The following is a 26,413-nucleotide window of genomic DNA, read 5'->3' as shown; positions in this document are numbered from 1 at the left end:
CTTTAAACTGCAGAAACACTAGGAAACATTTAAGAAGCACATGCTCAGTTTCAGCACACAACTCAAAGTAGCACAGTTAAAAGTGGAGAATCAAAACCATCACGTTGTCTCCCATTTGCCCAGATAAAATGATGAGGTAAACTCTAGGTTCACTAAAAGCAGAAAACCCAGTTTTGAAGCAAAACATCGTCCTCGGTTTACCCCATCTGGTATGTTCACACCAAAGTACCCAGAGCCCAATGACAATACCACAGGAACTTCCCTTGCCAAAGGCGACTTTGCAGTGCAAGAGCATGAACCCCCCCACAGGGATGCCAGCCTTTCATGCATCTCATGGGATACTCTAAACATGAAGTTCTAAATCCATTTAGTAACTGGAGCTGTTAGGACTAGATCGAGTCCATCTGAGTCACTGAAACCCAAAGGGGATTTCTACTTTTACTGTAATACAGAATTCCTGCGCTTAATAGAGGAAAACTATATTTACAATCAAAAAGAACGGGGGCGGTGGGGGAAAGGAGAAAATACATGGAATTTTTACTGGCAGTAAAACAGTGCAATTCAAAGCTTGGTTATGAGAGCTGTGTGGTTGGCAGAAGCTGTCGGGGACAGATTTACTCTGCAGCCCAAGGGGTAGCGGCAGCAGAGGGTTGGTGTGGGATGTGAACCAGAGGTTACGCCGTGGGGGAGCTGCCATTTCACTGCACAACTTCTCCTCCATTCCAGGCTAACTTAAGGATAACATCCTGCACGTTTTCACAGGTTGGAGAGCACTGCTCCTGTTAATTATCAACTTGTGACTTCTACTCAGTGGTCTCTATCACCCTGTTCTGTAGCAATGTTGTGTGCAGTAAACAAACAGATACTCTGCATTATTTTATTTTTTTTTTTAGGTGTTTCCTAATCTCTAGTACAGAAACAAAAAACCTAAAACTGAACTGGTTTTGTATCTGGCTGGTGATAGAAAACTTATCTTGGAATCCCCTGTGTGCAATATCTTTATTTCTACCAATGTTGATGTGGAACCTGATTTTGACAACTGGTAGATAATGGCAGGTCTAATGACCCCAAACCCCTGGAAACAGAGATGTAGATGAGTCATTAACTGTCAGTGAGAGAAAATGACAGCTTCTATTTAAGCAGAGTTAATGCCATTTTTCTTTGAATAAGCTGCCAAAAGAACAAGATCACAAGCTGTTAGAAAAACAACTTGAAGAAGCTGTAGCTGTGATTTGTGTCAAGCTCAGGAGAAATATAGAATCTGTAGGCAAGAGCAGACATCATCAGAATAGCTGTGACTCTGGGACAGAAAATAACCCACCTGTGAGAAGGGTTTTGTTCAATGATGTATCAGTTGCTAGACAACAGCATTGCATAACTATCATAACAGGTTTTGATTTATTAAAGGTGGAGAATGCCTGGTTACCTGTGCTTGGACTTCAGGCACCTTACTTTCACCCTCCTCTAAAATAAATAGTAGCACTGAAGCTGCAGCATTAAATAGTCCAGTCCTAAAAATTACCATTGTAGCTTAATCTGGTTCCCCCATATTGATTTATTTATTTTAATCACAAATGAGAGAAAAGGGAGAAGAGGTGGTGTTTAAGCTCCCCTTCTGTAGTCCTTTGATGCCTATCTCAATTAGAAGGAAGTGATAGGGAAAGATTGGGATTTGGGGATATGAACAGATTGGGATTTGGGGATAAGGACAGATAAAACAAATAGATCTGAATGTGTGAGGTAAAGCCAGATGCATCTTGTTACATGGGCTGCTTTTAGAAACTTGGATTTGTTTTCTTTCAGCCCAGAGCTGCTGATAACTGGAGCTGTTTGGAAGTAACTCCCATTCCCAGCACCTTGCCTCCCTCCAGCTCGTTCCAGCTGCTGCTCTAGCAGCTTCTTGCTGGGCAATGGGGACAGAAACAATGTTAGGGGTGAGACAGTGGAGAAAATTGGGCTGTTATTCAGCTTGGCTTTGTGGAGAGTGCAGGTATGTGTTCTGCAAAATAACAGGGTTTTATTTGCAAAATCAGAAGCTTCTTGCCAGAGAACTCTTTAAAGGGCAAACCGAAGGGCAGCCAGCAGTAAAGCCATTTTCTAACTTCAGAGGTGTTGTTCTCAAAGGCCAGCATAAATCCTTGAAGCATTAAAGCTGTGAAAACAAATTGGGAGAAGAATTGAATGAAATTGTTGTTACCCAAATAGCAAGCCAGGTTCATATGTTTAAAAATAAAATTACCCAGAACAGTGCAGAAGTTACCCTTGAGCCTGCTCTGTAGTGATGAGTGAGCCAGTGCAGCTGGGGGAGAGCAGAATTTCTGCACACAGAGAGTGGCTGGTCTCAGGAGGGCTCTTGCAGGAACTGGGGAAGGAGAGTGAGGCTTTCCTTCAGTGCAGCAGAAAGAGGTGATGCTGTGGCCTCTGTGGGCTGTGATGGAGCTGTAGGAGCCATACAGAGGAGCTGCAGCAGCTTTTTGGTTCTCTGACCAATGCCTTGCTCAAATACTTTCAGCCAAGTCATGTTTTGGTGCATTGCTGGACAGAATTAACTTCTTGTAATGTTTTTTCATCTTTGGATTTTCTTGACTTCTTACGTGGACATGTTTTCTGCAGCTATTGTAAGGAGCTAGCTTTGCTCCTTCTAACCCCATGTAAGCCAAGAGAATCCCAAATTTATGAAAAATACTGAGTAGATGGACCTGATCCCCAGAAATGGGGCAGGAGAGGACAGGTATGCGGATACCTTAGTCTGTCAGCATTCCTCACTCTTGACCTGAAGGACCACAAAATATGCTGGGAAAACTAATCCCCCCCTGAAAGCTGGCTTGAAAAATCTGCAGATTTTTCCAAGAATTTATTTTTCTCTCTGACACTTGCCATCAATTTATTTGCAGCTCCTGTTATGACGAATTTACATAAAAACCTCAGGAAACCACTTAATGCTTTTTAAAACACAATGCTCTAGATGAATTATTACTAAATGTGCCTTCGTGTTTCTTAAAGTATTTAAGATCTAGTTAATTAACTCTCCCCTGTTCTCAAATTAAAAGCTGATAATTACTATTACATACTTTTAAACTGAAAATACCAATGCCTTAGCCCTACACAGATCCTAGGTGAGCAGCTAGTTGACACCTCAACTGAGAGAACCATCAAAATAACACACATTTTTTCCTCTTTTTTGAACTTCTCAGCAGAATAAAGGTGTTGCTGTTTTCACTTCAAAGGCATTGCTGATTGTTTTCCAAACTCACTGTGGAGCTGAGATGGATGCAGAGGGTGTCCTGAAGCTCAGCCTGACCTTTTTCATATGCCAGCAAGGTCAGCACTTCATTTTTATATTTTCTGTTGGTGAAATTCAGCTTCACTGGAGTGACTCCTGGTTAACAGCAGTCATTGTTATCAGATGGGAAGAAATCCGAGAGATCCAGACCAAGCTGTCAGCCCAAATATTCTTGAGAGCCTTGGTAGGGAACAACACTGTCCCACTTTGTTAAAACAAAAGTGATGGTGATGAGAATGTTCAGAATTTGTCCACGTTTTAAATATTTTTTATTCAGAGTAATACATAAAAATTGCAGAAGTGTAGAAGCCTGGTTGAGGAGGATGATGGTCTGTAATGTACAATTGCTGCTTTTAGGTTCTCAACTTGTACATTTTGAAGCAAGAAATCTCTAAATAAATAATAGATAATTATATGTAACATAAAAATATATAATATAAACTAAAATAATGGATTTCATTGGTAATATAAGAACTTGTGCTGTGTATTCTAGTATGAATCTAGAGACAGGCTATTAGTTCTCAGAAAATGTTGTAGCCACTCAAACAGCAGTTCAAAAAGGCAATTTAAAAGGAGTTTTATAACGTAGCCATAATCATGGAAGTGCTGGAGTTGGAAGGGACTGCCATTTGGTCACCCCTTGTCCTTCACACCACACACAGGTCACTCAGTGTGACTCATGGGACAGGGTCTATTCTAGAGGTGTCGCCAGTGAAGGGGCCATAAACCAGCCTGTTCCATTGCATGCCATTGCTCCTCCTCATTTTTTCCTGATATTTATCACAGTTCTTCCCTTTTGCACTCCACATCCACTATTTTTCCTGCCCCTGTTTGCTAATGAGAGAGATTTAGTCCTTTCACTCCCTGGGACAAGGCAACCTGCTGAAACTCTTCATGAGGAAATCTAGTCCCCCTGGATGTCAAGGAACAGAACAAGGTATTAAGAGATGTATCTGGACCTCTTGAGTGTGCAAATGCAGTTTGAAATATCCAGCCTGAAAATGCAGATGGCTGCTTTTCAGGGCAGATCATGAATGCTGTGAGAACTAGTACCTGTATTAGGCTCAGAGGGAGCCTAAACATAAATCCCTCCTTTTTCCAGCCACATGTTCAATGATTTTTATTGCCCCTCTCCTTTGCCTAGTGGTGCCCCAGGCAAATTCCTCATTATCTAAAACAGTGACACAGTGATCTCCATCCTGTACCCTACTGTTTCCTACTTCTGTTTTTGATCACTTGTTAAAGACAGAAAAAAAAAAAAAGAAAAATATGTAGCTGAGCAAACACTCCTGATCCTTTGGATGCCCCTCAGGTTTGTGTTCAGACCTTAGTGGGAAGTTGCACCATTTGACCTCATTATTACTCATCAGTTGCCTGTCTCTTATGACAGGAAAACTGCAACTTTCAATTTATGAACTCTCTGTCAACTGCTCCCTTTTGGTTTGGGTTTTTAAATGGTCTTGTGAGAAGAGCAGTTTTCCAGAAAATGGTAGAATTTCTGGATCCTTATTATGCTGAATACAGTATATTTTGGCTTTTGGAGTTTAAGGAGTTGTGAGATGGGATCAGTTTGATCATCTCATCTGAGTGCTGTAAAATGTGTCCTTCAAGCCAAACAAACTCACCAGTAAAAAGAATTAGTGTACTCTCTAATGCACTTCCAAAATGTCATGAAAAAGCCAAATGGCATCAGACAGATGTGTCTGGGAAGTGTTGACTGATAAGTTATCAAGGTGATGCTTTAACCACTAATTAATGTAGTTCTTACTAACAGTTGAATCTCATTTTGTTTAGTTTTCTCCCTGGGAATGTCACATGGAAACATGAAATGTCTTGCATGAGTGGAATTTCAGGCTCTAACTCATGATTTTTGGCAATTAGTATTGCAGTGATTTTTTTAAAAAAGTGTTTCTTTCCTACTGCCTGCTTCCCTCATTAGTTTCAATGCTCACAAGGAGCAAATAAGAAGTTTTCCTTTATTGTATATAATTTAATATAAATAGCAATGCTACTTAACACACAGAGCTGTGATTAGGAAAGTCCCTCTTCACGGGAGCTGGGCTGGGGGAAACAAGATCAGAGGTTACTTTAGAGGAGGAGCAGTCACCTAAGCAGAGAATGGAGTGTCAAAATGACTTGCCTGATGTCACATGGCAGGTCAGTGACAGAGTTGGGACTGCAGTGGTGACAAATCATGGGACTGTTTGGTCTTATGCTGGGAGACTGGGGGAAGAAAAACAATATTGGTTTTTAAGGAGAACAGTGTGCATTGATTTTGACACATTAAGTGAAAAATACACTTGATTTATCTCTTTTTATAAAATAATTTAAAAGATAATTTAAACGCTTTTAATGTTATGACCCCCAAATATTTCAAATCTAGTTTTTACCTTAAAATTGAGACAAAGTTTCTCTTTCTTAAAGTGGCACAAAAAGATTTTTTTGGAATTGAAATGTTAATGTTCCAATCTTTATCCTTCATTCAACCTCTCTATTAAGACAAAAAGTGAAAAAGTTTGAGGGAATCACTACTTTAGGTAAAAAAGATACCTGCAAACTTAATGCAAGAGGAAAAGAGCAAATAAATTCTAACTTAAATAAGACACCTCACACTTGAATTTCAAGAACTTTATGAGATAACTAGGATCATGTCTACAAAATATTTTGGCACTTTTTAATAAAGGAAGAAGAAATTATTCATGAAACTTTGTGTATTTTTACGTCCTGTTTGTTTGAATAATGGCTTCAGCTGTTTTTCACTGTCAGTCCAAGTGTGCTGCAAGGCACTGTCTTTAAAAGCCACCGTTCATTCCTTTCATTTGGAGGAGGCCCTCTGAGATAAGAGATGACTTTCTTCAGAAGAAGATAAAGCTGGAGGCTCTGCATGGGCCGTGTCTACAGACCTGACCCACGCCAGGGGCTGTGGCTTTCCTCCTCCTTGCAGTGTCTGCCCCCAGGAGAGAACCAGGACCAGGAGGCAGAGGCTGGACAAGGCTCCTGGAGCAGTTTCTATTCTGCAGGAGCTCAGACTCTCCCTCAGGTGAGCCCAGTGACCGTGTTCAGCACCGGGCAGGTGCTCCTGGTCCTGCCTGTGCAGACGCAGTTGGCTGCTGAGTGTGTCTGCCAGTTCTTGTGGCTGGAGGATGGGGGACACCTGTCCCTGCCCAGCTCCAAGGGGAAGGTCCTGTCAGAGATAGAGCTGTCCTGTTTCTCCACGGCACTGCAAAGAGGGAAACCAGAATCAGTGCACAAACCCCGCTCCTTGTGCTGCCCATGGGCACACAGCCAGGCCTCTCCTGGGCTCCTGTCACCCCAAAAACCCCTGAGCCGGCCTGAGTCACCCAGACCTGAGGTGGCCATGGGGTTCATCCTGTCTTGACATGACTAGAGGATGTAGCCTAGAGCTGTGCCAGCGAAGGTTCAAGTTGGACATCAGGTAGAATTTCTCCATGGAAAGGGTTGCCAAGCACTGGAACGGGCTGCCCAGGGAGGTGATGGAATTCCCATCCCTAGAGGTGGTGAAGAAATGATTGCGGGTGTCATTTAGCACTCTATTTGATCTGGTGTGGTCGGTAAAGGCTGGACTCAGTGATCTGAGAGGTCTTTCCCAAGCTCAATGGCTCTGTGGCTCCCCGTGTACGGAGCTCGGTAGGGCCGGGCCGGCAAGGCGGGAGTGGCTGCGGTCCCGCCGGGCTGTGTCCCGTGTCGGGCTGTGTCCCGTGTCGGGCTGTGTCCCGTGTCGGGCTGTGTCCCGTGTCGGGTTGTGTCCCGTGTCGGGCTGTGTCCCATGCCCAGACATAGCCCTATAGTCAGATTCTGCCCATGTTGGGCTCTGCCCTATAGTCGGGCTCTGTCTGTGCCGGGCTCTGTCTGTGCCGGGCTCTGTCCTGTGCCGGGCTCTGCCCTGTGCCGGGCTCTGTCTGTGCCGGGCTCTGTCTGTGCCGGGCTCTGTCCCCGGCTGGGCACTGCCCTATGCCGGGCTCTGCCCTGTGCCGGGCTCTGCCTGTGCCGGGCTCTGTCTGTGCCGGGCTCTGTCTGTGCCGGGCTCTGTCCCCGGCTGGGCACTGCCCTATGCCGGGCTCTGCCCTGTGCCGGGCTCTGCCTGTGCCGGGCTCTGTCTGTGCCGGGCTCTGTCCTGTGCCGGGCTCTGCCCTGTGCCGGGCTCTGTCTGTGCCGGGCTCTGTCTGTGCCGGGCTCTGTCTGTGCCGGGCTCTGCCCTGTGCCGGGCTCTGCCCTGTGCCGGGCTCTGTCTGTGCCGGGCTCTGTCTGTGCCGGGCTCTGCCCTGTGCCGGGCTCTGTCTGTGCCGGGCTCTGTCTGTGCCAGGCTCTGTCTGTGCCGGGCTCTGTCTGTGCCGGGCTGTCTGTGCCAGGCTCTGTCTGTGCCGGGCTCTGTCTGTGCCAGGCTCTGTCTGTGCCGGGCTCTGCCCTGTGCCGGGCTCTGTCTGTGCCGGGCTCTGTCTGTGCCGGGCTCTGTCTGTGCCGGGCTCTGCCCTGTGCCGGGCTCCGGCTCACGCCGGGCTCTGTCCTGTGCCGGGCTCTGTCTGTGCCGGGCTCTGCCCTGTGCCGGGCTCCAGCTCACGCCGGGCTCTGTCTGTGCCGGGCTGTCTGTGCCGGGCTCTGTCTGTGCCGGGCTCTGTCTGTGCCGGGCTCTGCCCTGTGCCGGGCTCTGCCCTGTGCCGGGCTGTCTGTGCCGGGCTCTGTCTGTGCCGGGCTCTGTCTGTGCCGGGCTCTGCCCTGTGCCGGGCTCTGTCTGTGCCGGGCTCTGCCTGTGCCGGGCTGTCTGTGCCGGGCTCTGTCTGTGCCGGGCTCTGCCTGTGCCGGGCTGTCTGTGCCGGGCTCTGCCCTGTGCCGGGCTCTGTCTGTGCCGGGCTCTGCCCTGTGCCGGGCTCTGTCTGTGCCGGGCTCTGTCTGTGCCGGGCTCTGTCTGTGCCGGGCTCTGCCCTGTGCCGGGCTCTGTCTGTGCCGGGCTCTGTCTGTGCCGGGCTCTGTCTGTGCCGGGCTCTGTCTGTGCCGGACTCCAGCTCACGCCGGGCTCTGCCCTGTGCCGGGCTGTCTGTGCCGGGCTCTGCCCTGTGCCGGGCTCTGCCTGTGCCGGGCTCTGTCTGTGCCGGGCTGTCTGTGCCGGGCTCTGTCTGTGCCGGGCTCCAGCTCACGCCGGGCTCTGTCTGTGCCGGGCTCTGCCCTGTGCCGGGCTCTGTCTGTGCCGGGCTCCAGCTCACGCCGGGCTCTGTCCCCGGCCGGGCACTGCCCCCGCGGGGCCCCGGGCAGGGGCGGGGGAGGCAGGCCCGGCCCTATAACCGGAGCTATAAGAGCCGCCGGCGGCGGGGCCAGCCCGGCGTCAGCCGCCTTTGCCGGGAGCGGGAGGGACCGTGCGCTGCCATCATGTGCGGTGAGTGACGGCCGGGGGCTGAGCCCGGCCAGAGGGGGACAAGGGCCGCTTTGTCCCCGAGCCCAGCGGCGTCGCGGCTGCGGCTTCGCTCGGGACTGACGCCGCCGCAGCCATTTCGGGGGGCTGGGGAGGACAGGGGGCGCCTGGCAGGTGAAGGTAAAACCTCTCCGCCCGCCCCTTCCCCCAAGGAGCGGCGATCGCCGTTCCATTGCTCCCTCCCCGAGCACCCCGTGCCTGGCGCCGTGTCCCCGGCTCTTGGGATGGAAATCGTCCCGTTCCCACCGCCCGGCTGCCCCGGGGGTGCCCGGGATACGGGTTCACCTTTGCTTCTGGTCCCGGTGCCTCTGATGCACGGGATGCGCTGCGTTCTGTCTTTCCTAATCCGGGACTAGGGATTGATGAACCGTGACTCACTTCCGAACTGCGGCGATAAGGGAGAGTTTGTGGTTTTCAAACAAAGGCAGCGAAGGATCTTAATTATTAGCTGTTGTGAGTTTATTCACCTCATTTTATCTAATAAAGATGAGACGATAAAGATGTACAGCGTGTACAGGATTGCTTAGATATGCTTTGGATCAGATCGAAATCAAGGTGCGGGTTCAGAAGCTGCTAATCCAATTGTATTTAGTTATGGAGGAAAGTTTAGTGAAATTTTGTCTATCTGTCGCTGACATCTCTTCTCAGGTCTGATGAAAGTAGAAAAATTTGCACTTGTACTTCTTAGTCGTCATTAACAAAGCCTCTTTTGTGGGATGCAGACTGAAAGTGAGTTGAGTTACTGCTCCCAAAATTGTACTTTCTGAATTAGATATCTTTCCCTTTCCTCCGCATCCTTTTTAATTGTAACCTCAGAAACAGCAAGGAGCTCAGGAATCCTCTTTCATTGACTGGAATCACGAGGTGATACTGTTTCAGCTCCTCTTGTTTGAGCTCCTACGTGACAGATCACTATCAATGAGACAAACTCGGTGCCTTCTAAACAAAACCCCTCCAGGTGAGAGACCTGGCTCAGGGCCTGAGCCACCCTCGAGGATTCACAGAAAGCCCTGGGACACGAAATGATAATATCCAAAACTTTGCATGTCTGGGCTGTGTATTGATTGGGAAGTGACGGTGTTAACAGTGCTCAAGGAGTTCGGTAAAAGGTCCAGCTTGGGGTGGAGCAAGTGACTCAGTATGAAATGCCAAAGAGTTCATGAAGGGTGAGAGTAGAGCTACCTTTTTTCCTGTCTGCATTTAGATATCTTTTATATTACCTTTGTTTTCACGAAAGATATTCCCCAGCCTGCTATGCTGATCTCTGTAGGGAGTGTAGAGTTCTTGAGACTGCAATCAGCAGTTTCGAAATTACTTTTTTGTTGTTGTTTTTATTTTTTTTTTCATATCTTTCCAGATTCAAGTGCTGGTAATAAACCCTATTGTGTTTTCTTTGGCTTCAGGTAGCACGTGAAGATTTATAGCCCTTGGTTTATGTTTTGAGAATATGTAGGTCATAAATACTGCTATAAACACGCTCGTAAGGAAGCCAAGTTGAGATGTTATCATTCTCACATGTAAGACAGTATAGCAAAAGAATTCAAGCTAAAGTATTCCGGGTTTAAAAAATAGTCAAGATGCACTTAAACCGATGACCACTTTTAAATCAAAGTTAGATTCATCAGGATATGAAGTTGAGACCTTTTTAAAACTAAGTTTCTGGTATCGAGAATGTGCTTACCCCATAGAAGTATTTTTTTATTTTTCAAAAAGTAAATAATTTTGTTCAAACTTCAAGTATAGGCTGCCCCCTTCTTGATTTTGGTAAAGTCTTGCAATTGCAAGACTTCTTGTGGAACTTTTCCACAAAAAATACTCAATTTAGTTTTCCTCCTTTTGATGCTCTGCTTGTAAATCCTGAAAGGGGAAGCTCTAAAATCTTGATATGCATGTAAAGCGAGAGCCTTGCTTTCAGTGTCTGCACATGATTGAAGCTGCTTTTAATAATGTTTTAGCAACCTTCTCATTCCGTTTTTAGTATCTGCTTCTAAAGGTAAGCCATACATGACTGACCTAGTCATGGCCTTTTAAGCAAACTGTGAATATGGAAAGTTATAAACTACATTTAACATTCAGATGAAGAAGGCAGTGTCCTAGTAAAACACCCCTTGGGTGCTTTTCCTGGATTTTATGTTTTTGAGTCTTCTTAGGGAAGCAAGATCTGGAAATGGTATCTAATACCTTGGGGAGGCCATCATAAAGGAACTTGTTAGCGTCACAGAACTCTTATCATAAGTATGATTCAACTGAGATTCAGTCATACTGAGATTCAGTCATACTGGTGTGCTTCCAGAAAGAATAAGATACAAGGAGTCTTTATCAGAAGCTGTTTCTACATGACTTCAGTAATGTGCTTTAAATCTGGCCAAAATGCTGACTTATGAGGGAAAAAAGACGTGAGTGGATAAATCATGGAACAGAAACATACTAGAGAAAGTGTTACTCTCAGGGCTTAGAGTAAGATTTATTTCCCTTAACTGGAAGAGTTTATAACACGTTCTTTGAAGTCAGGCTGCAGCTATTGTTTTCATTTTAAATGGCCTCTGGTGACTTCTGCATCTTCTAATGCATGTGTGGAGGTGCAGCTCCAATTCCCTGGAAACAAGGATCTTTTTAACAACTGCAGCACACTGGTAGCATTGTAAGGATGGTCCCAGAGGAAGGTTCTTCCTGGAGTGAAAGATGCCACATGGAACATATAAGGATGTTGAGGCTTAAATTCATTGTGAAATCTGGCCTAGAAAGTAGAGCTGGATCTGAAATGAGGTGTGTGGCAATGTTTTGGAATGATGTTGAGAAATTTGTATTGAAGAAATTGAAGAATGCTGCTCTTGAGGTTCGTGGTTAGTGCCAGAGAACGGTAAATATCTGTCTGGAAAAATGATCAACAGGCTCTCAGTCTGAAGTGACTGCTTATAACCAGAGGCATTATTTTTTCAAAGCATCCATGAAGAACAGTATTAAGCAGTTCAAATTCCCAAATACCTCCTTAAATACAAGAATTGTCTTAATGTCTCCGTTAATGTTGGATGCGCTAGAAATAATTAGGCTGAGCTCCTCATAAATCTCACATCTGAAGCAGAAAAGTACTATCCACCCTTTAATCTTTCCAAAATACATTCAGAGGCAAATGTAATACTCTCTTTGTCTCATTGTCAAATCAACAGTATTAATGTCTTACAAGCCAGTGTAGTAACCAAATTCACAGTAATATTTATAAGAGAGATTTATTGGTGTATCATTATAACAGCTTCTTCACTACGGCCATTTACAGTTCAAAAGCCTTAATTGAGAGGGAAGAGGGTGTTAGATTTCAAACAAAGGCTTTCTCTATCTGAAACACTTGTCTGAATTCCTTATCTGTTGAGTTCCCAAAGTCTGGGGTTTTTTCCTAACTGTAGTCTCCAGTCCTGACTTGTTGCTTGGAGAAACTATTGAAACAGTGAAATCACTTGTTTCTGTTTTATTGGGGTACAAATCTGCAAGAGTTAATAGAAGGGCCTAATGTATCCTTTTAAATACTAGAGTCCCCGGAAGAGCAGTAGGCAGAGAAAAGGAATGGCTGTATTTTCCTTTGCAGGTGACTCTTGTATTGCACCTTTTCTAAATATGAAACAGCATCCCCAACACCCTTCTAATGAAAAAAAAAAAAAAAAAAAATCTGTGTACTTAAAAAATTAGGGTGGGGACCCAAGCCCCAAACTAAAGAAGCCTCTTCCTGGTTGATGACTGGTCTCTTGAAGAGAAGAGGGTCAGGCTCTGGGGCTCTGTTTGCAGAGTGGGCAGGGAGTGAGCTCAGGGCTCGTTGGTGCGCTGCAGGAGCTGGCACGGGACAGGCACAGGGCTCTTGTCCCTGGCCGGCTTTGGCAGGAGGGATTGTGCCGAGGCACCGCAAGGGGAGTGCTGCTGTTTTGGGTGACCCTGTTTTGTACCTTCTGTTTCTTCCCTTTGTCGTCTTACCCTATTGACTCCTGCCCTTTCCTCATGTTTTCTTCTCCATTCTCTTTCTGCTGAAGTGACTGTTGCATGCAAGATGAAGCTGGAGCCTTTCAGAAATAGATGTTGTGCCTCACCTACCCATGGGTATTTAAGGCCACGGCTTGGGTTACAAAAGTCTCCTTGTGTTAGTACTGGTGAATATATTCCTTCTTTGAATGCCTGGATATGAAATAGATCACAATGTTCCCATTTTCAGCTGTGGTTTTCTTGAAAAGTAGAGGTTTTTTAACCTCTCCTAACTCTTTAACTCTTGGTGGGTAACATGGGGAGAGTGAAACTCACCAGTAAAATTTATGTGCTATGCGTTGAAAAGAGGCTTCTGAGAGCTTTATTGTATTTGAATTCTTTCAATTTGAAAATGCATTAGAAAGAATTGTACTAAATGGGAGGATGGATGTCCCTAGGAATTCTCCCTGATACTAGTTTTAAAGAGTTTTAAATTGAGTCTGAAGTGATGCAAATTTTTAAAATAACCCCTTTGCTTCTTTTCTCCCCTCCTTCCCCCTTTCTCTTTAAACAGGAATTTTTGCTTATCTAAACTACAGAGTGCCTCGCACTAGGAAGGCAATATATGAAACCCTGATAAAAGGATTACAGAGACTGGAATACAGAGGATATGACTCTGCAGGTATGTTAACCAACTCAGTGAACTCATTTTAGTAACAAATAGCTCATTCCATGACTTTTTTGGGTACTTTCAGTGTCTGGCCTCTTGGATTTTTCTTTCTTTATTCTAAAGATTAACAAATCAGAACTAATTACCTTGATTCTTGGAGTTCTACAGTTTTCCTCAGGACTTGAAATTGGTTGTTTAGCTCAGTAATTAGATGGTTGAGGTTAGTACACGTGAGCAAAACAAACAGAGTGTGGAAGAAGATCTCTCTACAGGGCCATGTAGTTTGAGCCTCAGCCTTTTTCATGTATGTGAATCCCAGTGAAGGATGGGGGAAAATTAAACTTGTCTTAAATTTGAGTTGGCTCATTTTGTCAGGAAAGATATTTCAGTCTATTGTCAAATACAATTTGAGATGGCTCATGTATGTTTAAATCTATGCAGTGGATATACACTTGATGTAATTTCATTTGAACATGCATAGGTCCAACAATAGACTTCAAACATATTCCTTTAAAGGGTAATTTAAAAATACTAATTTCAGTGGTGCATATGCCTGTGTGTATTTTCTCAGCCTTTTCCTCATTCTAGTGTATTTCATGCTTTAAATAACACTTATGATTGTGTCCTATGCTGTAGGAGTGGCAATTGATGGAAATAATAATGAAGATAAAGAAAGATTCATCAAACTGGTTAAGAAAAGAGGAAAAGTAAAGGCCCTGGAAGAAGAGTTGTACAGTAAGTGTTAAAAATTACTCCCCCCCCACTTTTCTTTGGCCTCCCAGTCAGATACCATCTGCATCTCAGAAGAAATTCAGACCATAAAATTGCAGTTATGATTTTGCATCAGCAATAACTTCATTGGGAAATCTAAGCAGCTAAATTTTTTGCACCCCTCATATCTACGCTTAAAAACCAAGCTGACCTTCAGATCCAGCACCGTGAAATTGTCAGTCTATACTCCCTTCTTTTGGCTGCTCCTTTGTTCAAAACCTGGGCTCCTCTGGCACTTTACTCATGTGATTTCTGTGCTGCATGGCTGAAATGCTGAAACATGCACTCTGACAGAATTTACGACCATTTAAGCAGCTGGCTGTCATCACAATCTGCTTTATGCAGTGCTTCCATCTGTGAAAGGCTGAAGTTGTGTTTTAATACGTTTACATTATAATTTGTAGTAATGGGGTCTCTTAGCCTGGCTGCTAGTACTGGCTAAAAATGCTCACGTTTTGGCAAACAAGGTTTTGATCACAGTTACTTGAACTTTCTGAAGTGTAATATCAAGAAAGCAAATGGTTTTAAAAAAAACCCTAAGATAGCTTTTAGAGTTCTGCCTGTAGGAATTGTCTTTGTGTTTTACTAAATGTGTGTGTGAGAGAAAGAGAGAGAGAGGCAATATTAATTATTCAGTAAACTGAATTTCTCCTGTATAGAACAAGATGACCTGGATTCAAAAACAGATTTTGAAACACATTTTGGAATTGCTCATACTCGCTGGGCGACCCACGGAGTACCAAGTGCAATAAACAGTCACCCTCAGAGATCAGATAAAAGGAATGGTACGTAATCTCTGTAGCACCTGAACCACATGAATCTGAAATTATTCAATCTACAGAGCACATATGTTCTTATTATTGTTATGGTATCTATTTTTTATACTAGGGCTAAGCTGTTGTCCTTCTATTTAGCTCATACACTTTTAAAATAGCCTCTTCTCAGGCTAAAGTAACACTAAAAATTAATGAGATGTGTTCTCTGAAAATTGCAAGTTAATTGAAGTACGACTTTCTTGTTTTAAAAGGTAAGACTGAAAATATGGATGTGGAAATATTGCCTGGCCCAGAAAAGGGAGATTTCATATCATCCTTTATTTGAGATGGCTTGGTGCTCTACTAGGCATAGTTTAGAATTCTCTCAATAATTTATTGTTGTCCATATTGTGATAAGCTGTAGGTCTGAAAGCTATAGCAAGTGGTTTCAAGTGTACTTAAGTTTTTTCCCCCTTGTAATTTTGTGTTCTGAATGAAATATCTTAATTTTTCATTGCTCATGAATATATGTATGTGTTTTCTCTTAGAATTTGTTGTCATCCATAATGGAATCATCACAAACTATAAGGACCTGAGAAAATTTCTGGTGAGTCTGTGGCAACTCAATTCTAAAACTAGAAAGTTAATACTCCCCCAAGCTATCATCAGATCTTTCATCACTTTGGTGGAACATGAATTCAAGTTTATAGATATCCATAGAAAAGCTGTGTGAAAGAGTCTGCCTAATAAAGATACTTAGGAGCTGGTGAAGTGCAATATGTTCCTGTAATCCTAAATGTGAGGTATTTATGAGTAGAGTAGCAGTTTGTGCTGAGATTCTCTGAGAGCGTGTGCAGAGTGGGCTCCCTCCTGTCTCTTGGCGCTTAACAGATGCTAGACAAGTCTTACTATGTGTCTTATTCCAGTATTTCCCAAAGAGTATCTATGACATGATAAGTGCTTATCTATAGTGATTTATATCCACTGGTCCAATGTAGTGCCCCAAGCTCTGACTGTGGTTTCTGGTGGGAGGCAGCTGAGAGGCTCTTCAGTGTTTCTTGCCTGAAGATAGACACAGTTTTTACTCTTCTATATATTTCAGGAGAGCAAAGGATATGAATTTGAATCTGAAACAGACACAGAAACAATCCCCAAACTGATAAAATACATGTATGACAACAGAGAGAGTGAAGACACCAGCTTTTCAGCCTTGGTAGAGAGAGTTATTCAGCAGTTGGTAAGTGGGAAATGACTTTTTTTTTTCCCTGTACAACAGTATAAGATACTTGTGGGGTTCCTTAGCATTCTGCCTTATGCATTTAGATCTTCTGCGGGAGACCTTAGAAGATGGTGCAAATAACACTTTCAGGCTTCTAAATAATGCTTAATAGACCAAGAAATGAGATTAAAATTTTGGAGACTTCAAAGGCTTTTCACTGCTAAATCTTTAAATTGCAGTAGCAGCAGGTTTTTTTTTGTTGAGTTTTTTGGGGTTTTTTTGTTTTTAGCAAGAAGTTAACACAGCTTTTTAATGAAGCAGTTTAATTAAAGAAAAGTAATAGGAGCCTCTGTGGGTTAAAATCTCTCATAAATGGCAGTGTGTTCCTAAAGGTTATTCAGATCGTGTTGAAACACTGCTGTGATTCAAGTTTGGCCAATGCCTTGGCTCTCCTATTTGGAAATAGATCTAACAAGCTGGACTGGTTTCCAAACTGTGAAGTGGGAATCTACTGTTACTCAGTATGTGAATGCTTCAGAACTTTGATAGATGCACTGCAAACTTGGAGAAAGCTGGCTTTGTTTCCTCCCCCAGTCTCCGCACAGATGTTTTCCCTCCCCTTCCTGCAGTTTCTTACACTCTTTTCACCTCCCCATCTCCTCTTTAAAGCAGCTCTGTAGGATTCCTTGGAGCAGGGCTGGAATCCACACCAAGTCAAGGCCTGTGTGGGGGAAGAGGGAGCAGCCACAGAGCTGAGGGGAAGGGAGGCTTCACCTGACCCCAGGACAGGGGCAGAGTGCTCTGAGTGGAGCCCTGGGAGAGGAGGGAATGTCACCACCTCTGTCCTGCTGGTAGGGTGAGGGGGCCTTGGCTCCTGCTTTGGGAATCCTCCTCCAGGAGTTTGCCACTCTGTTAATACTGTAGAGTTGTTTTCGGGGTGGTTTTTTTCTGGTGTTGTGGACTTCTTGTGGGTTTTGTTTTTGAAATACATTCATGAGGATTTGCTGCTTGAACTAGAAATAGTAACTCCAGGTTTTTAGTTGAAACTGCATCATAATGAACTACATGCAAATTCTGATTGAAGGTCTCACTGAAAGTCAATATCTAGCAGCCTTCATGTTGATTTTGAGTAACATCTCTGACATTTTCATAACCTTTGCATTAGAGTTTATTGTTTTTATTTATAAAGAGAGGCTAAGTGCTCACTTCCTGATCTTTCAGCTGTTGCACCATTAATGTGCATGTCAGCTTGTTCTGCTCCATGGCCAATTCCTTTAAAGGTGCAGTCTGCCCTGCAGGAAGAGATTCCTGATAGCAGCTCCTCCAGTGCCTCTTCAGAGAGGGGCCCCAGCTTAATGAGATGCAACTATTTGAGATAAGTTGTTTAGGATCTTTTTTTTCTCCTTTGTGTTCATGGTTTCCAGGAAGGTGCTTTTGCATTGGTTTTCAAGAGCATCCATTACCCAGGTGAAGCTGTTGCCACCAGGTTAGTAAAAGTCCATTTTATACATAATGCATGATTTTTATTCGGTTAAAAAAAAAGCCAGCCTCTCTTAAAGATACTAAAATATTGATGTTTAAAGTGCTTAATTAACCAAAATCAGTGAGTCAATAAAGAATCTCAGTGTATCTGGTGTTTCTAAATCTGTATTAAGAGCATGGTAACATTTTTCCGATATCAAAAAGGGGAGGGGGAAGGGATATTGTTCAGTTTTAGTTCCCATTGAGTAAATACTGAGATAAGTATATTCATGTTGGCTGAAAGACCATCATAGTAACAGGTTATACAAGTAGTGTTCTGTAGATGTCATAGTATTTATGGTGTCTTTCAGTGTAAGTTCTACTTTTATTTATGACTTGAAAAACAACTTTCAGGAAATGTAAAGATATTAAAATAGCAAGTGATTAAAATAGCAAATGATGGGAATAAAGACTGTTTTATATTACAACTCAAGAACCCATTTCTTTGGTGGTCTAAAATAAGACTATATTAAAGTTTTGAAAAAGCCAGCTGTACCATCACTCCAACTGGAGAACATCTTCTGAAATGAACTATTCTTTATGTGGTTAAGGTTTGGGATTTTAGGGCTGAGTGATTTAAGAGAAGCTAATCTTGTAATCTGAGTGTGACTTGTTCTTTTATTCCTGTGATTTTTTTTAATAAGGTCTTCAGTGACATGTAGCCCCTATAATTAAGAAATGGTCTTGATATTCTGCAGTTTCAGAGGTGCAGTAGGAATGGTTGATGCTTCTGAGTTTGAAAGGCTAAAGAGTGTAACAGGGTTTCAATTCTAAAAAGCATGAGAGCTTATTGTTTTCTCACTTTAGAGGCAAAGTAAGCTTTGGTTCAAATTGGTCCCTGTACTAAATCATTTTCTGATTACTGGAAAGAAAACAGCTGGTTCATATACATTTTCCTCTACCTGGATGTAGTTTATGGGTAAAGAATCACCAACACACATGGTAATTCCTTATATAATAATATTTGGTGATTCTTACAGAAGGACCAAGGAATTATAAATTCCTGCCATGTAATGGCCTTAAGATCAAGGTTGAAGGAGGCTCTTCCTATTTAGGAGGCTAGATGGGATATTGTCTTTTCAGCTTCACTGATGTCTGGTAACTTCCTTGTATGCACATTTCTCTTTATAACCTTGAATGTTTGCATTTCTGTAGGAGAGGAAGTCCTTTGCTCATTGGGGTTAGGAGCAAGTACAAGCTCTCAACTGAACAGATTCCAGTTTTGTATAGAACATGTAAGTTGATAAATCAAAATACATTATTTTTAAGAACTAAAATGACTGTTACTTTATTGCTAGAAATTAGGTTAATTGGGTTTTTTACCATAAAACTACCAGCTGATGCCCCAAATAGCTTCTTGGCTGGCGATATTTTTGTACTACTGAATGTGTAGTTCATGTGAAAGTCCCATGCCTGAACCTATCTCTGGAACTGTGATACCCTAAACCTGTATAATCTGTAATCTTAACTTGAATAGAATTGCTTTTGCATTTAGAATGTCCCATTTCTTTAATAGGCAACATTGAGAATGTGAAGAACATCTGCAACTCCCAAATGAAAAGACGGGACAGCTCAACCTGCCTTCATGCTGTTGGGGATAAAGCAGTAGAATTTTTCTTTGCTTCAGATGCAAGGTAGTAACAGTACTTCAGCTTTGCTGAAAAATACTGGGTTTTTTGTTTAAAGGTGAGATAGTTCTGGAAATTTAAGCTGCCTTGCTCTTGTACAATGGCTTTCTGAAAGAAGAGCTTTTAATCCAGGTAACATCAGAAAGCCCCCAGGCTTGAAAAACGTTTGCAGTTTAAATGCTGCTGACAAACCTCCTCAAGTGCAATACCTGTCAGTTGCTGACCTCTGTGTGAAATACATCCAGTGTAGGAAAGTAATTTGGGTACAAATGGGCTGAGCATTTGGGCAGACTATAGGTTAGTTGGGACTGTGATGTTTTCAATTCACGTATCAGAGGAGGAGAATAGTGGTTCCAAGCTGGGCAGGAATCTGCACATCAGGCACACATTTATCTTGGAAGCAAGAGTGTGACCGTAGCAGGATCCATCAGGGAGACTGGGAGGCAATTTCAGACCAGCAGGAATGCATGCAGTGGTTCCTGAGCCTCCTGTGGGTTGCTGTGAGAGTGCAGGAGGAGCAGCAGATGGAGCCATTGCCTTTAGGATGACTGTGTCTGCAGTTCTGAGCAAGAGGAAGAGAGGAGCAGGGCTGGAAGTGCTTTTGGGGCATATTTAATGGCTTTGCTGCTACCAACTCTGACATGTCAGGTTTGTCTTGCTTCTCTTTTTTTCTCTGTAGTGCTATCATTGAGCACACCAACAGAGTGATTTTCTTAGAAGATGATGACATTGCAGCTGTAACTGATGGGAAGCTCTCAATTCACCGTCTGAAGCGTTCAGCTAGTGATGATCCTTCCCGGGCCATCCAGACCTTGCAGATGGAATTGCAGCAAATCATGAAGGGTGGGTTGAAACATCTGTAATGAGCATCATCAAAGATGGGAACTTGTTGTGGCAAGTTGATGAGGCAGAAAACGGCTAATTTTGTGACAATTACCTTTTATTCAGGCTGTTTGTACTGGAAGCTGACAATTCCTAGGTTTGAGACCAAGAGAGAATGGGTAGTCTGGGACACTATTCATTTTAGCCTTGGAAAAGTTGTAGATGCTTCTATTCATTTCAGTATTTAGTGAAAATATAACTGATGTTAACGTCTTGTAGTTGTTGGTGAAGTTTGACTGTAAATTAAGAATTGAAGGGGAAAACAGATATTTCCTTACAAAGGAACTTATTTACCTTGTCAGTATTGGGAAATGGAACCTACCAAACAGAGTGACCTATCCATTTTTTCCTTTCCTTTCGCCTATTCTTAGCTTTTATTTAGGCTAACACAGTCAAATTAGTCTTAAAAGTTCTCTTTGTAACTGGAATAGACTTAAAATAACAAGCGTTGCCATGTCCTATTTTTGTAAACAGGTAACTTCAGTGCCTTCATGCAAAAGGAGATCTTTGAACAACCAGAATCAGTTGTCAACACAATGAGAGGCAGGGTGAATTTTGAGAGCAGCACAGGTAAAGGACAACAGCCTTTCAAACTGCACTAAGTTTGAAATTTGTAAATACGCTATCTAGAAAATGAAAACCACCATTGATATGTGTATTTATTTGTTTGCAGTTCTTCTGGGGGGGCTGAAGGATCATTTGAAAGAAATCAGAAGATGCCGAAGACTGATCATTATTGGCTGTGGGACCAGTTACCATGCTGCAGTTGCTGTATGTTCCCAGCCATGGTTGAAATGCACACATAACTTAATTGCTGGGGTTTCAGACAACAGCTTTTCATCTGCTTTTTCTTCTGTCTCAGACTTTGTCTTTCATTGAGGGGTCTCACCCTTTTATTTGCCTTTCCTTTGTGCCACATTCTTTATTAATGCTTCAATGCCATTAATTACCATGCTAGAAGTTAACTTTTTCCACCTTGGTTTTTAAAGCTCTGGTGAGCTGTAATTACCAGCTTTTCTAATACAAATTCATTTAGATTTTCTCTGGCTTGTAAAATGTCCACATGTTAGTGGGTGGCAATATTAACAAATACTGTGTTCTGCTTGAATACAGACTCGACAAGTCCTGGAAGAATTAACTGAATTACCAGTGATGGTGGAACTTGCCAGTGACTTCCTGGATAGAAACACACCTGTATTCAGGGATGACGTGTGCTTTTTTATAAGCCAGTCAGGTGAGCTGCATTTGCTGTTGTGTGAGTGCTCTAGGATTGCTTTCCATTGCACTTTGCATGGTGTCAGCGTGGGTACAGCTTTTTAGAGCACACTCGTGTAGAATTTGATGCTTTTCAGGAATCATTATTATCCTCTGCCAACCTGAAGCCAAGGTATGAATGTTTTCCAGGTGAAACTGCAGATACACTCATGGCCTTGAGGTATTGTAAAGAACGCCGTGCTCTGACAGTTGGCATCACAAACACAGTTGGAAGTTCAATATCCAGGGAGACTGACTGTGGTGTGCACATCAATGCAGGACCTGAGATAGGTGTGGCAAGCACAAAGGTAATTGCTGTTCAGTGTTTGACTTTCACCCTTCAGCCCTGTGGAGTACAATTCAAATTTTAATTGCAGCACTTCAAACTGAGATCGTATTCACTCTCTGCAGAATTAGCTGCTAAATGTTTTTGTTTCGTCTGCAGGCTTACACCAGCCAATTTGTGTCTCTTGTAATGTTTGGCCTAATGATGTCTGAAGACAGGATTTCCTTGCAGAAAAGGAGACAGGAAATCATTAGTGGACTAAAATCATTGCCAGGTATATTGATATTTTGGGTTCGAGGAGGCATAGGGAATGTTGGCAGCGTAAAATACTACTCAGGGATATTTCTTTCTCATTTAAGTTTCACTCTCCCCGTCATCCTGAAAGGCAGACAATATGAGAAAAATGGACTGGTTGTTTCTGCACTATTTCCCAATTTAACAAGCATCCTTCCGAGAAACTTAGCAGGAAGATTGGAATTTTCACGGGTTGGGTTTTCTAATTGCAGTAAGGTAGTTTTGTATGAGAAATATTACTTGATCTCCTAAATTCATAGTTTGAAATTTTTAAAGCTTCCTACTTTAAATCAGGATAGATAAAAGGAAACTAATTAAAGAGGACTTTTAAATGGATGTTTCACAACTTCCTTTAGAAATTCAAATGGGATGTATGACCACTGCTTAAACCAATAGTTACTTTAAATTTATTACTGTAAGGAAGGATGGAGAAAATATCCTTAAACTCCAGTCAAAGTGGCTGAATTGTATTAAGTGTATTTGTTCTATTAGATAATTAGATCATTCTGCAACAATCAAACTACTTTTTCCAGTTTAAAAAAAATTGGGGTTTTTTTCTGTGCCTCAATAGAAATGATTAAAGAAGTCTTGTCCTTGGATGAGAAGATCCATGATTTGGCTCTCGAACTGTACAAACAAAGGTCATTGCTGGTTATGGGTCGTGGATATAATTATGCCACTTGTCTGGAAGGAGCTTTGGTAGGAACTTCTCTTTATTGTTTAATGTTATTTAAAATGAGATTTTTTTTATTTCTGCAAGATAGTTTATTTATAGTATTTCATTACAATTTAATTCCTTTGCAGTAGAAGTGTTGTCTATAACTAGGAGCCTTTCATTAAACATGTACATAAGGTGAACCTGTTCCTGTTTCTTTCACATAATAAACACAGTATTTAATGAGTCTATTTAACAACAAGAAACTAAGAATTTAAGTTGCTGACCCCTTTGAAAGCAACATCAGAAAAACACAATGTGCTGATGTTGACAAGAGATGCTCATGCAGGAAAGTCATGAATTATGTTAAGAATGTTGTGGTAAAATGGACATGTATCCATCCCTCAGAGGACTTTGATGTGTTGAAAGTAGACTGCTGTAGCCACAAGGTTGTGCTGGGTCCTGGTTCCTAAAGTTCCTGTTGGTTACTACATGTGCATGGGCCAGCTCTGCTGCCCACAGCCTGCTAGAAATCCCAGCACAAAAACACATGTGTTTTCACTAATACTTGATACTGGGTACGTGTATTTAAGTGGAGAGGTACAGCCTTGGTGCTTTGCTTCTTGTGGCTGTTGTATTTTTAGCTGCTTTAGTACTAACTTGAGGCATTTCCCTTCTTTTAGAAAATAAAAGAAATCACCTATATGCACTCGGAGGGTATCCTGGCTGGTGAGCTGAAACATGGGCCCTTAGCCCTAATAGATAAACAAATGCCTGTGATCATGGTGATCATGAAGGATCCTTGTTTCACCAAGTGCCAGAATGCTCTGCAGCAGGTCACTGCTCGGCAGGTACGGTGTTCAACTAATTAACTGCTGCTGTGTCATAGGAAAAGGGATTGTACATCCTGCATTGCTGCTGACTGTGCACCTGGAGAGGGATGTACTGCTGATTATTGTTCATTATTAAGTTATAAATAAGAGGGTGCAGCTGCATTGCAGGTTGTTATTACAGGTTAACATCAGCAGTGAAAACTGCTTTCATATGGCTTCTTTGTTTGTTTGGGGGTTTTTCTGTTTTGAAGCAAATGGAATAATGCTAAAACTCTATAGGGTGAAAACATTCAAATCTTACAACTGAAAGTGAAAGTCAAGAGCTGTTATGCAAGTCTGGCATTGCCTTTGTTAGCTACTTGAGTGTCTTCAAACACATACAGGCATGCTGTGAACAATATTTCAAAGCAGTTCTAGGCTAGCTCTTCACTTAACAATGTAAAATTTTATTTTCAGGGTCGTCCAATCATTCTGTGCTCTAAAGAAGACACTGAAAGCTCAAAATTTGCCTACAAAACCATTGAGCTGCCTCACACAGTTGACTGCCTTCAAGGAGTGTTGAGTGTCATTCCTCTTCAGTTGCTTTCATTCCACCTGGCTGTTCTCAGAGGATATGATGTAAGTGTTTTCTGTATTTAACACTCCTTTTAGTGCAGTTTTGAACTTCCTCCTACAGTGTAAAGTGAGAGACCCAGTTATATGGCATATTTAAGATTCACTAGCTATGAAAATAGCTAGTGAATCTCATAGTGATTGTGGTTATAGAGGTGGCATTTCAGTGCCAATTCTTCAGTTTTGTATTTTTTAATTAGTATCCTTCTAAAAAAATTATAAAGCTCTTCGGCTTTGTTTGATTAGTTAAGAGTGCAAATGGGACTTTTTCAGAGAGCCTAATCTTGAAATGTGATATTGTACTTTAACTTAAAATAGGTCAGTGCTTTGTACAACTTGGTTTGTTGATGTGTCGGTGTGTCAGTTTGGTAATGCTGACTGCTTTGGAAAGGTACCCTGTGCAGAACAAGTATGTATTTGTTAGGAGGGTTTTGGAAGCACAGATGAATTCAGCTGCATGTCATTATCTGCAGATCTATAGCCTGTTGTGTGTGTGTGTTAATGTGTCTAGGATAGAGCAGAACTCATTAGGAAGTCTGAAAAAGCACACTAAATGGACTGTCAAATGCAGAATGTCAGGATTACTCTGTCATACTGAAAGCCTGTCTCTTCATTCTAGGTGGACTTTCCAAGAAATTTGGCCAAATCTGTAACTGTAGAATAACAGCCAAGAACAGCTGATGCCTTTGTCACCAGACCTCTGCGTTATACTTGTAGAATGTGTTGTTCTGAATTGATAGGTAAATGGTTTTTCCTAAAGAGAATGACAGTGCTAACTGGAAAGTGTCAGGATTTATCTTGCAGCTTTAAAAGCTTTTGATGTGCCTTGTACCCAAGTGCTTTTGCTCTCAGCAAATACTCCTCTAAGTCCTGAAATTGCCAAAGAAGATAAAAATTGTTTACACATGGTATACTGAATGAACTTTTTACTGTGCAATATACATATATATATATATATACAGCTCTCTCCAGGGTAACTGTGAACAATTTTTTAGCCTACACTACATAACTAGTTTCAAAGATATAGTATTTATAAGTACAATTTGTATAGCTTTTTTTAAGTTATTTTTTTAGTACATTGCTTATCTGTAACATTGGTAATGCTCAGAATGTAAATACTGAGCGTGTTGATACTTCTGTACAGTTGTTAGGGATTTTCCTTCTTCAGCCTCAAACTGGAAATTTGTTGTCCCCTCTTCTTTCCCAGCTTCCCTTCCCTCGTTGCATCTGTGTTTTGTATTTAACCAGTTCTTTGCAAAATTCTTCTGTGGCTGTAAATTCCCTGCTATGTTTTAAATTTCTGCTTCTTTCAACTGTTTTGAAAAGCCAGAACGCCATTTGTTTTGTATGACACCCCAGCTCTTATTTGCATAACATGTATAGTGCAACAGAATAAGGGAACTGGATGTCTTTCAAGTGCTATTTTTGTTTGAAGAGGGTACAATGAAATGACAATGCATTAAAAGATTATATAATTCTTCTTATTTTGTGGTTTGGTTTTTTGTGTGTGTGTTTGGGGTTTTATTTGTTTCATTTTTGGTTTATTTGGGTTGGTTTCTTTTTTTTTGTTTGTTTTGTTTTTTTAACTTGATGACTCCTATCTCTGGTCTGAAGAAAGCCCTATTTTAGTACCATATATATTTGCAAAAGCACACTTTGCTAGTTGTGGACCAACCTGCAGTAGGGGAGCACCTATAAACCTGCAAAAAAATAAGGTAGATACACACAAGAAGTTCTCTGCTCATTTGTTTGCTTTTTATTTCCAAATGGCCAGAAAGTATAGTATTTCATTTTTCTGCATTTTATTAACTAAATACTTCACTAGTGATGTTTTCCTTATGATAATCCTCTGCAGGCTTGGTTCTAAGTGGAAGTGTTTAAATCTTTATTTACGTTAGGAGCTTGAAAGTGTTACTGGAAACTGGCTTAGCACATTTTATAACCACATAATAGAACCAAAATCATAACGAAAAATTTAGTACTAATCTGACCTAAATGCTAAGAATATGTAACTCTGTATCTAACATTTTGGTAAGTGATGAAAAGGCCCCTTTTACTCTCAATATAAAATTAGTATTCTCTTCATATTCAAAAGTGGAACTATCAAAGCATATTGATGTCATCTAATCTATATGCGGCATTTAATTGATTTGTTAAAAAAATTACAGGTGCATTTTTCTAAAATCATCTGTGAGAACAGAAATCACAGAAATGAAAGCACTCATCAGTCTTAGGAGAGGTGGAAAATTGAGTTTATTTTTAGGCCGCACCTGTTTTAAAAACAAGCAGTCCTCGTGTCAAGGCGGGGGGTATGTAATGGATAGAAGGCTTATGATTTTTGAGTTGAAAATAGCTCGGGGAGGGAATAAATCCTTTCTCT

The 26,413-nt window shown here is 42.1% G+C and overlaps 1 protein-coding gene across 2 annotated transcripts; it reads left to right on the top strand.

Moving 5' to 3' along the window:
- The first annotated feature begins 3,177 nt into the window (after nucleotides 1-3,177).
- GFPT2 (glutamine-fructose-6-phosphate transaminase 2) lies at nucleotides 3,178-25,517 on the top strand. Of its 2 annotated transcripts, none has more exons than XM_066329104.1 (19): nucleotides 3,178-3,321; nucleotides 13,228-13,335; nucleotides 13,960-14,058; nucleotides 14,754-14,879; nucleotides 15,398-15,456; nucleotides 15,952-16,086; nucleotides 17,493-17,554; nucleotides 18,745-18,824; nucleotides 19,106-19,223; nucleotides 19,897-20,060; nucleotides 20,574-20,669; nucleotides 20,773-20,870; nucleotides 21,213-21,333; nucleotides 21,504-21,661; nucleotides 21,799-21,913; nucleotides 22,505-22,632; nucleotides 23,272-23,439; nucleotides 23,878-24,039; nucleotides 24,653-25,517. In XM_066329104.1, exons 1-19 carry the CDS (start codon nucleotides 3,267-3,269, stop codon nucleotides 24,695-24,697), a joined length of 2,097 nt encoding a protein of 698 aa, XP_066185201.1. In that variant the 5' UTR covers nucleotides 3,178-3,266; the 3' UTR covers nucleotides 24,698-25,517. The 2 variants fall into 2 exon arrangements, with proteins under 2 accessions (XP_066185201.1, XP_066185202.1); XM_066329105.1 differs by lacking the exon at nucleotides 3,178-3,321 and adding an exon at nucleotides 8,631-8,672.
- Nucleotides 25,518-26,413: the final 896 nt, after the last annotated feature.

Source organism: Sylvia atricapilla, chromosome 14, assembly GCF_009819655.1.
Source record: "Sylvia atricapilla isolate bSylAtr1 chromosome 14, bSylAtr1.pri, whole genome shotgun sequence".
Classification (NCBI taxonomy): Eukaryota; Metazoa; Chordata; class Aves; order Passeriformes; family Sylviidae; genus Sylvia; species Sylvia atricapilla.
The sequence above is the reverse complement of the archived record's forward strand: the minus strand, read 5'-3'. Positions and strand labels throughout refer to the sequence as shown.